Source organism: Ranitomeya imitator, chromosome 5 (genome assembly GCF_032444005.1).
Source record: "Ranitomeya imitator isolate aRanImi1 chromosome 5, aRanImi1.pri, whole genome shotgun sequence".
Classification (NCBI taxonomy): domain Eukaryota; kingdom Metazoa; phylum Chordata; class Amphibia; order Anura; family Dendrobatidae; genus Ranitomeya; species Ranitomeya imitator.
This window is the reverse complement of record NC_091286.1, coordinates 685,557,547-685,572,197: the sequence shown is the minus strand read 5'-3', so window position 1 is coordinate 685,572,197 and position 14,651 is coordinate 685,557,547. Positions and strand designations below refer to the sequence as shown.

General features: G+C 45.3%; 1 protein-coding gene across 2 annotated transcripts in view; it reads left to right on the top strand.

The window, feature by feature from the left end:
• Window positions 1-14,651, top strand: part of FZD3 (frizzled class receptor 3) — a 75,990-nt gene that overhangs the window by 32,992 nt on the left and 28,347 nt on the right. For both annotated transcript variants that reach the window (XM_069728395.1, XM_069728394.1), the window contains exons 3-4: window positions 5,261-5,457; window positions 8,457-9,474. In XM_069728395.1, the coding sequence (XP_069584496.1) occupies window positions 5,261-5,457; window positions 8,457-9,474 (1,215 nt within the window). The remainder of the gene's footprint in view (window positions 1-5,260; window positions 5,458-8,456; window positions 9,475-14,651) is intronic.

The window sequence follows — 14,651 nt, the reverse complement described above, 5'->3', positions numbered from 1 at the left end:
TAATACATCCTAGAACTGTATTTGCTTTTATCGCTGCTGCACCACACTGTTGACTCTTGTGCAGTCTGTGATCTATTAGTATGCCCAAGTCTTTTTCACACATGCTGTTGCTTAGTTCTATTCTTCCCATTCTGTAGATGTAATTTTAGTTTTTCTTGCCCAGATGTAGAATCTTGCATTTCTGTCTGTTAAATACCATTCTATCAGTCGCTGCCCATAGATCCTTCTGGATCCATTCTCTGTCTTCTCTAGTGTTAGCTATCCCTCCTAGCTTTGCATCGTCTGCAAATTTGATTAGTTTACCTTCAGTACCCTTATCTAGATCATTTATAAAAATGTTGAACAACACTGGGGACAGGACACAGTCTTGTGGTAACGCACTTGAAACATTCTTCTAATTGGATTTCCTACTGTCCCATACCACTACAAAATTTCTTACCCTTATACATTCAAGTAGTTTTCAATGTTTTTTTTTTTTTTTTTTAAATGTTGGTTTCCAGGTAATGGTTACACGCAGACATTTCGGAGAAGTATGCACTGTTTGACTCGAGGTGCCAGGTTTTGTGGCTACAACTAGTTTTACCACAATGCCTCTCCTAGTTTTCCTCTCTGTTATACCCTTCAGGCTATGAGTTTTATGGCCAAGTACTTCTCAGAAGAGTACAAAATTTGAGCCATAGAGATCGTTCTCATGTTCTCTAAAGGCACAGTGTGGTAAAGGTATAAGAACCGACCATATATAAGTGCAATAACAGGATATATCTCATGTGCTTTTCTGTAGGCCAAGGTCTTCAACATCTTCTCGTCTGGTTAAACCTAAGAACTATACTGTAAATTGAACTAAACACCAGCTTATTTGTAGCTCTGGTTTTCTCTTTCTGGGCACATCAGAAAGCAGGGTTTGGATATAAATCCATGCTTGTGTTTTTTTTTTTTTAGCTGCCTCAACTACCGTAATTGTCCAGGCACCAAAAATATGTTTGAAAAAGTATGTTTGAAAAAAACATTCCTCCTATTTTCCAAAAACATCAAGGCTTTTTGGAGAGTCCAACAGTGCATAGGAATCGGGGTCCTTTTATCCAGACAACAACCCTACTAACCCTTTTGATCACGGTCCAGTGGCTCTCCCACGCTCTTCAGTCACTAACACCTCACACGTCTGAACAATTATTCCACCCACTTAAATTATTAACCAAGATCATTAATCAATGACACCATTGAAATGTGCTGGACATGAAACTCTAGAGGGATAGCTTGGTTAGTCATGTCATCAATGTTTTTTTTTTGGTGCCATGTTAAGAGGGTTCCATTTGCCAGGTAGTCTTAAGCCCCCCCCATACACTTTGGATGGCTGTCAGTCGAATGACGAGCTCTCCTGTGTTCTTTATGAGAAAGACGGTTTGCCAGTCCGATAAATGATATGTCAGATGCTTAATTCCCTTGAAAATATTTTTTTAGGAATGTCCACACATCAAAAAGTTACTCCATATTGGCTGGTTTGGCCAACGTTGGCCTAATGTGTATGAAGGCCCTTAGTCTTTGTGTAGACCAGATCATTTTTTCTTTGCCTGGTGTTAAGTTGAGTACAAGCCCGATGATTGGTAGTTGAGGTGAAGCCCAGCTATAGTTTTTCTGTCCTTTGGTGCATTGTAGCCTAGCTGCTTCTTTGATAACTTCCAAATCTCCTCTGTGTGGCCCAGTTACCACCTTATCTGGAAACCTTTTCACTTAAGAAGAGGTGCCAAAGTCTTTAGATATCTTATAATCCAGTCTCTTATTAACATGTCTGTTTTGTTTGACCTTTTGATCGGTTTGCTCAACTTGGGTTTGGCGGGTCTTATGATAGGATCCGTCGGTGTTTCCGGCCCTTTTAACAACCGGAATAATGCCACCTATTAAGCAACCAAAACCTTGAAAGATCTGCGACACAACCTATTACTACATCGGCTCCCGGGCCGGTAAACCTCACTTGATGCAAAGGGCAGTGGTGGTGTAAGTAAACCAATGATGACATAGACTGGGGCAGTAGGGTTGACCCAATAGTCAAGGAATTTCATGTAGTAAATCTCTCCCATCAAGGGTGTCATCTCCTGGAATTTAATCTCACATATCCATTTTTATTACGTCTTGGCACCGGAGACGAGGAGAGGATCAGTGTTTGTTTGGCTCAGGACTGATATTTTGTAAATCCGATCTGATCTCGTAATACCGGCTCTTAAGCTGATTACCTGTGACCATTGCCAAACCTGGTGGCTGACAATCCTCCTCACTTCCCATCATGAAACATCCCTTCCAATGTTACACGTGCATTATCAGAATACCCCCCACACACACACAAACACACACATTGGCCTGTACCATTGTCTTCATTATTCTGTACGAATAGTCTGTCCCTCGGACAGAAAATAAGATTTTTCCACATTCCTGACATGTGACGACATTTCATATCCTAGTTCATCAGGTTTGCAGGAAACCTTTTTTGTGTGTGGATTTTTCAGCCAGAAAACCTTTAATTGAAACAAACAAAAAAAAACTCTTGGAAAATTTTGCCTTTAGCTATGAGAAATGTTTTGAGTTTTTTCCTTGAAGAGACGTTTAAAAACACCTGGTGCAACAAAGTGCAGATTGTGAAGGAAACCTCTCCAAACTAGGCACTGTACAGTCTTAAAAGGCTGCAAAGAACAGTTTAGGAAAAATACTAATTCAAGCCTCTCCAAAACTGCTTCAGAAAATTAAAAATGCCTCCAGAAACTCGCCACAAAAGGAGCTTTTCCTGAAGCGGTGGCAGAGCGGTAGTCATGACCGAGCCGCTGTCCAGTTTGGTTCCGGTACTTTACAGACAAACTGTGTCCCAGTGTGCTGTAAGGTGTGGGGTGCATCAGCCACTTGTAGGCCGCAGGCCTCCGCTGTCTCCAGGCCTCCGCTATCTCCAGGCCTCCGCTGTCTCCAGGCCTCCGCTGTCTCCAGGCCTCCGCTGTCTCCAGGCCTCCGCTGTCTCCAGGCCTCCGCTATCTCTAGGCCTCCGCTGTCTCCAGGCCTCCGCTGTCTCCAGGCCTCCGCTGTCTCCAGGCCTCCGCTATCTCCAGGCCTCCGCTGTCTCCAGGCCTCCGTTCTCAGGAGCTGCTGTGCACAATTCAGGGAATACCAAGTTCTTTACACAGGCAAACATTTACTGTTCAGGGCAAGTTCGTCAGGTGGAAAGAAGTGGGACACAGCACAGCAATTCCTATTTCCTTCCTCCTTAGCACAACACTACTTCTCCCCTGCCACTCGTTCTTCCTGGACTATCCCCAAACTCACTGACTCTATCAGCCTCAGGGATTTCCTGTCCACTACAGCAGTGCACCTGATACCGGCCACCTGCCCCCCCACGTAATTCCATGTCCACGACTTCAAAATGTCAGAAGACCAGGCCCGAGTCCTAAGCTCCAGACGTTATAGAAATGTCCATAATGGATTGCAGTTTGGCCTCCCACTGCCTTGAAGGATTGACACATGCGGACCCTAGCAGCCCCAGCACCAGAACTTGTCCTTGGTACTGCACTTCACTCACTCCTCCTAATTCCTGCACTAAGCCTCCTATATACAACATTAGCCTTCACATAGCTTCCCGTATATACAGCATGAGCCCACACATAGCTTCCTGTATATATAGCGTGAGTCCTCCTATATATATATAGAGTGAGCCCCACACGACCACCTTTTATGTATACAAACATCCCATATATATGGGAAAAAAACCCACATACTCCTCTTGCTCCCCTTCCCCCAGCGCTCTGTCTTCTCCTGTTTCCGGTGACTGACTCTCTGTGGTGTACAGCTTATGTGATGAAATGACTAGTGAGGAGCGAGTATACTCGGTACTCAAGATTTCTCGAGCACGCTCGGGGGTCCTCCGAGTATTTGTTAGTGCTCGGAGATTTAGTTTTCTGCGCCGCAGCTGAATGATTTACATCTGTTAGCCAGTATAAGTACATGTGGGGGTTTCCTGGTTGCTAGGCAATCCCCAAATGTACTTATGCTGGCTAACAGATGCAAATCATTCAGCTGCGGCGCAGAAAACTAAATCTCCGAGTACTTACAAATACTCGGAGGACCCCCAAGCGTGCTCGCGAAATCTCGAGTACCGAGTATACTCGCGCCTCACTAGAAATGACGTAATTGCGTCAGCTGTCTCAAGCACTGATTGGTGGTAGAAGGGGCTGTTTTGCCACTTCTCCAACAATGTATTTACCGCTGTTTCAATGCTGAGGATGCAAATAGCAGTGATTGTGGCAGCGGTCGGGCGGTTGAGGGCACTGTGCGGCCCGTGGGCCACGGTTTCAACCCTTCTACTGTCTCGGTCTGTGGGCCAGACTAGAACAGCCAGAGGACTGGATGTAGCTCACGGGCCGCACTTTGCCCACATCTGTCATTACATATAAAACTGCACAAGATTATACACACAGCGCAGTTGTTGTCTTCGGGGATAGGAACAGGGTGAAACGCAATATTTCTACACAGGGTACGCTTGAAAAACTGGGTTTTTAGCTTTTCAAAACACTGTGTGAACATAACCCTAGACTATCTGCATATGGAGTTTCTTTGAAGAGTTTTTTTTTTGGAGAGGATGCTCTACAAGAAACACCTGAAAAATTGCAAAGAAAAAGGCTTAAATGACTCCTCCTATTCATTTTTATTGTAAAACCACTTTACAGGTTATCGTCAGTCTTTAAAAAAAATAAATAAATGTTTTCCCACTTCAGGTTTTGAAAAACACCCCATGGTAGAAAAAAAAGTGCATGTCAGGCTCGTGGCGGAGCGTTTTGGTATATGGCTTTGGCGTTTCATTAAAATTACTATTTATTATCCTCGTTATAAATTATCGGCTGAACGGTGAAGGTGGAGAGGTTTCCCATTAAAGGTGTCTCGTCATCATCCGGTGCACATCCTTGGGATACCACAATCGCCAAGAACGTGAAGAATCAACTGGGCAGCACAGACACTGGTGAAATAACCTGCGCCAGCCTTTAGGTGAATGGCAGTGTAAAATACACATGCGCCAAAAATGATGATAGCGGAAGGTTGTCATCTAGATGTGGACAACCTAGCGGATTTTCTTCTGTGTCAGGCTTCTGCCCTAAAGCTTCACATTTATGAGAGCTCTTTATGGACGTTGTCGTGATTTGATTGCCGGCGGCCACAACTTACCCGTTTTATGTATTTTCTTTATTATCGTACCTTCTGTTAATGTTTTTTCTTTATTATCAATATTTTCCAGCCTTTCCACCCCATGGTAAACCTCGAGTGCTCCAAAGACTTCAGGCCGTTCCTGTGTGCTCTCTATGCACCCGTCTGCACCGAATATGGCCGGGTCACCCTCCCTTGCCGAAGGTTATGCCAGCGGGCGTACAATGACTGCCGAAAGCTCATGGATATGTTTGGTGTGTCGTGGCCGGAGGAGATGGAGTGCAGCCGGTAATTCTAGTTCTCAAATCCATTGCTAAGGTCTATGTAGAAAACGTGAAAAATACTTTTTTCCAAGATCTCGTCCCTAGCTTAGGTGGATCAATACAGGGGTATCATCTTTTCGCAGTCATCTTATAGGCTATACACCTACTTGCCGGACAAGGAGTGGTGAGGCAGGAAGCCTATGATTTGCTCTTCAAGATCCAACTGTGTCATCTTGGTGGCACTCGTCAGAAGTCCAAGACCTGTTCATTGGGTAGAAGTTGGCCTCTGCTGTGTTGACACTTGTTCCTTGTGCCATTTTTGCCAATGCATTTTACGCCCTCTATATTATGGCAGTCGTCTCGCTCTAACATAAAATTTATGGGTGTTCCTGAGGGGTAGCAGGACTTGGGAGAATGCAAGATCTTGCATCATTGTGACCGTCACCCCTAAACTACAGATCCTTAGTGATGAGCGAGCGTGCTCAGATAAGTTGTTATTGGAGCATTCCCTGTGAAGAAGACTCTTTTTATGGCCGGACCTGAAGGTCAGGGGAGAGACAGCTGAGAGACAGTCTCTTACTATAAATTACTCCAAAGGAGAAAGGTCAGGACAGTAACAATCCCCCATGTAATACGCCTGAAACCAAATACTTTGTCATGGTTGTAAATTTTGTGGGGTTTGACCAGAATCCTCCCATCTGATGATATATAGTGTAAAGTGATGTGAAACGTGCTGGACTCCTTTTACATTCTTAAACTTTCTCGTTCGTAGTCCTCACCCCATGAAATGGTCGAATGAGAATACTATTCACATACAGGGAATGTTTTCGAATTTTAGATATTTACTATCTTCACCAAAAACTGGTCTCAAAGCTCAACCCCTAAACTACATAAGGGGTCCATGGTGGAGCAAATCTGTAAGCATATTAGAGCCTGAGACCTATTTATCCTGGAGAACATTCTGCAAGTTCAACTTGCAGCAAGGCACAATATGATATACTAGATGGTGGCCCGATTCTAACTCATCGGGTATTCTAGAATATGTATTTATGTATGTATATAGCAGCCACTTAGTATATAGCACAGGCCACGTAGTATGTAGGAGCCATGTAGTATATAGCAGACAAATACTACGTGGCCTGTGCTATATACTATGTGGCTGCTATATATGTACATATTGTAGAATACTCGATGTGTTAATACAGGCCACACAATATGTAACAGTGGCCACGCAGTATATAACACAGCCACGTACTATATAACACAGCCCACGTAGTATATAGCAGCCACGCAGTATATAACACAGGCGACACAGTATATAACACTGGCCACGTAATATGTACCACAGCCCACGCAGTATATAGCAGCCACGTAGTATACTGTATAACACAGCCCACGCAGTATATAGCAGCCACGCAGTATATAACACAGGCGACGTAGTATATAACACAGGCCACGCAGTATATAACACTGGCCACGTAATATATAGCACAGCCTACGCAGTATATAGCAGCCACGTAGTATATAACACTGCCCACGCAGTATATAGCAGCCACGTAGTATATAACACTGCCCACACAGTATATAACAGTGGCCACGTAATATATAGCACAGCCCACACAGTACATAACACAGCCCACATAGTATATCACACAGCCCACGTATTATATAGCAGTGTGGGCACCATATCCCTGTTAAAAAAAATAAAGAAAATAAAAATAGTTATATACTCACCCCCTGGGATCCACCGAAGCTCCAGCGATATGCGCGCGGCTGCCGCCATCTTCCGTTCCCAGGATGCATTGCAAAATTACCCAGATAACTTAACGGTCTCGCGAGACCGCTAAGTCTTCTGGGTAATTTCCCAATGCATCGCCGGGAACGGAAGATGGCGGGCGGCTCGGCGGACTACGGAGGGTGAGTATAGCAGTTTTTTTTTATTATTATTATTATTTTTAACATTACATTTTTTTTACTATTGATGCTGCATAGGCAACGTCAATAGTAAAAAGTTGGGGACACACAGGGTTAATAGCAGCGGTTACGGAGTGCGTTACCTGCGGCATAACGCGGTCCGTTACCGCCGGCATTAACCCTGTGTGAGCGGTGACCGGAGGGGAGTATGCGGGCGCCGGGCACTGACTGCGGGGAGTAAGGAGCGGCCATTTTCTTCCGGACTGTACCCGTTGCTGATTGGTCGTGGCTGTTTTGCCGCAACCAATCAGTGACTTGGATTTCCTTGACAGACAGAGGCCTCGACCAATGAATATCCGTGACAGAAAGAAGGACAGATGGAAGTGACCCTTAGACAATTACCGTATATAGTAGATATTTTTTTCTTTCAATTTGAGGTCTAATTTTCGGTGGAATTGCAGTAAAGATTTTTTACATATGATACATATAACAGAAGTGTCTTCTACACTAAGAGGATTTGGATGGTCTGAAACTGGACACCACCTGTTATGTTGGCCCCTGCTGCCTCAAAAATAACTCATGTGGTAGGGAAGGGGGTGGGGGACACAAGTGTTAATAAATCACACTGAGAGCATGTCCTAGTACATGGGGCAGATCAGGTCAACCAAGGGAACAGATTGTTCACCAGTAAAGCAAAACTGGGAATGGTGATAAAAACGCAACAGACTAAAGCTTGTCATAGAAATGAATGACGCCTGAACCTGCCAATATCGACAGGTTTGACCGATGATCTACTGTGTATGGAGGTGCCGGACGATGGTGCGGACAAGTGTCGATCGGACATGTCTGATAGCGGACATTCCTTCAGCTGACAGCCATGTAATTTTGGGATTGTAACCCCAGCTTTAGGCTTTCTTGTTTTATCACCGTTTCCAATTTCGTTTTACTGATGATCAATCTGCTCCTACCGGTTGGACCATTGTGCAATGCCATAGAGTCTTTCGTAAAAAATGTGATATTTTGGACAAATGTTAGTCGTCTCTAGGAATATAGAAAAATAGCAGATGTTCAAGACTTTTTGGTGACTACTTGTCTTATTTTTCATTGTAGGTTCCCTGATTGTGATGAGCCCTATCCCCGTCTGGTAGACATCAGCCTTTCCAGCGAGCCTACGGACATCACCCCTCTAGCAGTGCAAAAAGACTACGGCTTCTGGTGTCCTCGGGAGCTAAAAATCGAGCCAGATTTGGGTTACTCTTTTCTGGGAGTGCGTGACTGCTCTCCTCCCTGCCCACACATGTACTTCCGAAGAGAAGAACTTTCATTTGCGCGATACTTTATTGGAGTGATATCCATAGTTTGTCTCTCCGCCACCCTCTTCACCTTTTTGACGTTTCTTATCGATGTAACCAGATTTCGCTACCCTGAGAGACCGATCATATTTTACGCTGTCTGCTACATGATGGTGTCGTTGATCTTCTTCATTGGGTTTTTATTAGAAGACCGTGTAGCATGCAACTCGGCCAGTCCCAGCAAATACAAGGCTTCTACCGTGACCCAAGGATCTCACAACAAGTCCTGCACCATGCTCTTCATGGTCCTCTACTTCTTCACCATGGCCGGCAGCGTTTGGTGGGTCATCCTTACCATTACTTGGTTCCTGGCTGCTGTTCCAAAATGGGGGAGTGAAGCCATTGAGAAGAAAGCACTATTATTTCACGCCAGCGCATGGGGCATCCCTGGAACCTTAACCATCATCTTACTAGCCATGAACAAAATTGAAGGAGACAACATCAGCGGAGTGTGTTTTGTAGGCCTCTACGATGTCCACGCCTTGAGATACTTCGTCCTGGCTCCTCTCTGCCTTAACGTCGTGGTCGGAGTATCTCTCCTCCTGGCTGGGATTATTTCATTGAATCGAGTACGGATTGAAATTCCATTAGAAAAGGAAAACCAGGACAAACTGGTGAAATTTATGATCCGCATTGGTGTCTTCAGCGTACTTTACCTCGTGCCCCTTTTGATCGTGATCGGCTGCTATTTTTATGAGCAGGCATATCGAGGGGTTTGGGAGACCACCTGGATCCAGGAACGTTGCAAGGAATATCACATACCATGCCCATACCAGGTAAGGGTTTTAAGGGTGGTTGTTGTGGGATTCAAAGGGGTTTCCTGGGCTATGCTATTGAGGGTCTCTCTTTAAGACTTTATGCAACCCACCAACTAGTTGAATAAAGTGGCTTCGATAAGTGTTTCGACCCACCTGTCCATGTACTTCCAAAAGCCGATTTATATAGGCTTACCATGTGGGACCCCTTTTTTATCATGTGATCAGATCAATTGTGATCAAGAAAATCCAAGCAAAACAACTATTCAATTTCCCTACAGCTCCACCCCTGGAGGAAAGGAGGTATTACGCTTTTTTTTATCCTACTACTGTATTATATTTCTTTAGGTGTAGGTCTCCTTTAAAAAATGCACTAAATGGCACATTAAGAATCCTTTACTTTTTTTATCTCAATTATTGCAGTAGACACTGGATGTAATAAGAATGGGAGGATTGTTTCCTGGTCTGGCCTCGGTTGCACGCTCGGCTTTTAAGGCACTCTGTGCCGGTCTTGGTAAATAAACCTGGTATGAGACACTCACATCATGCAGAACATAAGAGGACGGTATTATATTTCAGCACACAATGCCAGTATCATTAATGCTGGGCAGTGTTTACCTTGGAGAATCATCAGACAGGCGTTTCTCTTAAAAAAAATCTTTAAAAATCCTCCCGAGCAGATTATAGAGTAGGAAAAAGAGGCCATCTCCCACCTCGTTCCCACCCACCACAATAAAAACTTCCATCATGCTACCTACAATTATCAATCTAGCAACTATATGGCATTTTTATGTGTATACTTGTCAGCACTATATGGCGGTATAATGCGAGGATTGTATAATACAAGCTCTGTATGGTGGCATTAATTTTTTTTTTTTTTTAGGATCAGCCATCAGCAAGGATGGAATAGATTTTTTTCTTTTTCAGCAAAATGTTTATTAAGGAAGTTGTCCTCTTAAAAAGTAAGAGTGGTTTCACACTTGCGTTTTTATCTGCAGCGTTTTTTGCACAAAAAAACGCATGCGGTTTTTTTCCCTATATTTAACATTGAAAACGCATGCGTTTTTTTGTGTACGCGTTTGGTCGCGTTTTCAATCGCATGCGTTTTTTTATTGCATGCGTTCATTTTCAAAAATGCAACTTGTAGTATTTTTGAGAGGCGTTTTTTGGACACAAAAAAAGCATGCGTTTTCATGCATTTTTGGGGGTCAAAAAACACATTGGAGTCAATGGGAACGCATGCGTTTGCATGCGTTAAAAACGCATGCATTTAAAAAAAACAAACATAAAACACACTGATAAACCACCCCACACCATAAAATTGATAAAGGGATCCTACCCCTAACCCTACCCCTAACCCTACCCCTAACCCTAATCCCTTTAAGGGTAGGGGTAGGGGTAGGGTTAGGGGTAGGGTTAGGATCCCTTTAGGGGTAGGGTTAGGGTTAGGACCCCTTTAGGGTTAGGGTTAGGATCCCTACCCCTACCCCTACCCCTAACCCTAGCTCTTTCTGTTTATAGTGGGTTTTTTACTTTATTTTGATGATTGGCAGCTGTCACACACTTATCTGCATGCGTTTAAAAAACGCAAACGCATGAAAAAACGCATGTAAACGCGTCAAAACGCCGCGTTTTTTTCACCATGCGTCAAAAAAACGCAGCGTTTGGACGCGTTTACATGCGTTTTTTCACAATGCGTTTTTTTTTAAAAACGCATGCGTTTTGAAACGCAAGTGTGAAACCAGCCTAATATCTACTTTGTGGAGGAACGCCTGCATGATGTCGCCGTAGTAGAGACGCTGGGGATGCAGGAGGTTCGGAGTGCTCCGGACCGGTGGCCTCGGACTGGACAAGGCCCCTGCAAATCTTTTTGCACATCTCCATCATATAAACAAACAAATATACTCATATTTACTAAGGTGGTCTTATCTTTCGATCCCCTCTGGCCCCTATGGCGGATCCACTTCCAACTCTGTTACCCGTTTGATCGTCATTTTCAGCTTGACCTCTAGATGTCAGCGCACCAGACTATGATTTAGTACAGCAGCTCATTTTACGACATGCTGTGAAAATCAAATCTCGAGTTATTATTAGCAAGTGGTGGTCCGTTGTTTGCAGAACCCTATTACTAGACCTGATATAAGAGGGCAGTTATTTATTTGCGGTACTGAAAATCTTTCCACATGGTCCAGTCCGGAGGTCTCAGTTCTAAAGAGACCAACCCAAAAACTCCTATTCATGACTGATGCTTGGGTGGCAAAACCATCGGGCGGATCTAAATCTGGGGGTCATGATGGAGAAGGGTTAATGGCCTCTGCAACAATCAATCCAGGGCCCGCCCGTACTCGAGGCCGCGAGGATGAATAAGGGAGGCCTTTTGATGTCTATGAGCAAATATCATTCAGCGGCCAGAGATTATAGATTACCTGGGCTGAAGGGTCAATATCAAGGAGCAAGGGCCGGTGAGGGGTTATGGGCCGGCTTTGAATAACATCGGTGTCTGTGTCATATCAGGGGTAGGTCACATCTATCCTATATCAAGTCATTCTTCTGCCTCTATTGTTCTCTGTTATCAGCCACTACAAGCCAGGGAGAGGCCGCCTGTAGTGTTCTTCAGTGGGATGAGTGACCAGAAGTGCCGACCCCTCCGTGCCCCCCATGGCCGCCTCTTCAGATCTGTAGATACATCCGTGTGTGACCGATATCAGGCGCTCCTCATACACGAGGACATCGGAGGCGTCTCGGGCTGATTGACATTAATAGGGCGAGTGTTACCAGCAATGATTTGTTATGATTTTTGGGATGTAGACCATTAGCAGGCGAACAAGTTGTTAGACAAGTTCTGACGTTTCCCTTGTGAAGTGAATTACAGGGATTAGCACAGATTTATCGCTCTGTTCTGGCTGATGTACACGGCCATCTGCCATCTCCTGACACATGTGTCCTGAATGTGCCGTACAGCAATACACTACACACAGCCGGGTACATGTAAGGATGAGGGGGCTGTCATTGTTATGGGGGGTCTGCGGATGACGCACTGTTATGGGGGGTCTGTGGATAACGCACTGTTATGGGGGATCTGTGGATGACGCACTGTTATGGGGGATCTGCGGATGACGCACTGTTATGGGGGATCTGCGGATGACGCACTGTTATGGGGGGTCTGTGGATAACGCACTGTTATGGGGGATCTGTGGATGACGCACTGTTATGGGGGATCTGCGGATGACGCACTGTTATGGGGGATCTGTGGATGATGCACTGTTATGGTGATCTGTGGATGACGCACTGTTATGGGGGATCTGCGGATGATGCACTGTTATGAGGAATCTGTGGATGATGCACTGTTATGGGGGATCTGCGGATGACGCACTGTTATGGGGGATCTGTGGATGATGCACTGTTATGGGGATCTGTGGATGATGCACTGTTATGGGGGATCTGTGGATGACGCACTGTTATGGGGATCTGTGGATGATGCACTGTTATGGGGGATCTGTGGATGATGCACTGCTATGGGGATCTGTGGATGATGCACTGTTATGGGAGATCTGTGGATGATGCACTGTTATGGGGATCTGTGGATGACGCGCTGTTATGGGGGATCTGGGGATGATGCACTGTTATGAGGATCTGTGGATGACGCACTGTTATGGGGATCTGTGGATGATGCACTGTTATGGGGATCTGTGGATGACGCACTGTTATGGGAGATCTGTGGATGACGCACTGTTATGGGGGATCTGTGGATGACGCACTGTTATGGGGATCTGTGGATGACGCACTGTTATGGGGATCTGTGGATGATGCACCGTTATGGGGATCTGTGGATGACGCACTGTTATGGGGATCTGTGGATGACGCACTGTTATGGGGGGTCTGTGGATAACGCACTGTTATGGGGGATCTGTGGATGACGCATTGTTATGGGGATCTGTGGATGACGCATTGTTATGGGGATCTGTGGATGACGCACTGTTATGGGAGATCTGTGGATGACGCACTGTTATGGGGGGTCTGTGGCTGATGCACTGTTATGGAGGATCTGTGGATGACGCACTGTTATGGGGGATCTGTGGATGACGCATTGTTATGGGGCATCTGTGGATGACGCACTGTTATGGGGGATCTGTGGATGACGCACTGTTATGGGGATCTGTGGATGACGCACTGTTATGGGGATCTGTGGATGACGCACTGTTATGGGGATCTGTGGATGACGCACTGTTATGGGGGATCTGTGGATGACGCATTGTTATGGGGCATCTGTGGATGACGCACTGTTATGGGGGATCTGTCGATGATGCACTGTTATGGGGATCTGTGTATGACGCACTGTTATGGGGATCTGTGGATGACGCACTGTTATGGGAGATCTGTGGATGACGCACTGTTATGGGGATCTGTGGATGACGCACTGTTATGGGGGATCTGTGGATGACGCATTGTTATGGGGCATCTGTGGATGACGCATTGTTATGGGGGATCTGTGGATGATGCAATGTTATGGGGGATCTGTGGATGACGCACCGTTATGGGGGATCTGTGTATGACGCACCGTTATGGGGGATCTGTGGATGACGCACCGTTATGGGGATCTTTGGATCCTTGCCCAGAGCCCCAATAACAGGTTATGGATATCATCAGGTCACACATGGCCATCTTATGCCAGTAAACTGGACCACAAGGTCTATCTGGAAGCTTCTCCAGGAGAACCGGTGGCGCTGAGCCCCGGGTTCCCCATGTATACCGATCCGGATGAGCAGTCTATGGGGCAGACATGAAGTCGGTAGTCATGGTGATCGCACTACTATTTTATCAAAACTGTGGATCAGATCCGGCTTTATGATTCCCGACCTGACCCTGACTTAGGAGTAAAAACACAAATATCTATCTAATATCTGAGGCCCGAGCTCAGACCTCAGTATGTAGAGTCCGGGCCCGACCAGACCAACCTGGGGCCCGACCAGACCTGGCTCCTCTGCAAGATCTATGTGCCCCCATCATGGAGACAGAGATTTACGACATGAAGGCTGAACACTCCTCACATGGCAGAGATTTCCAGGAAACCTGCACATACTGAGACATGGAACTGAAGTGACCAACAAAGCCCACCATAAATTATACAGAAATCAATATTATAAAAAAACAAATATATAAAAAAAGATTGCACATTGGGGTTTTTTCTGGATGTGACT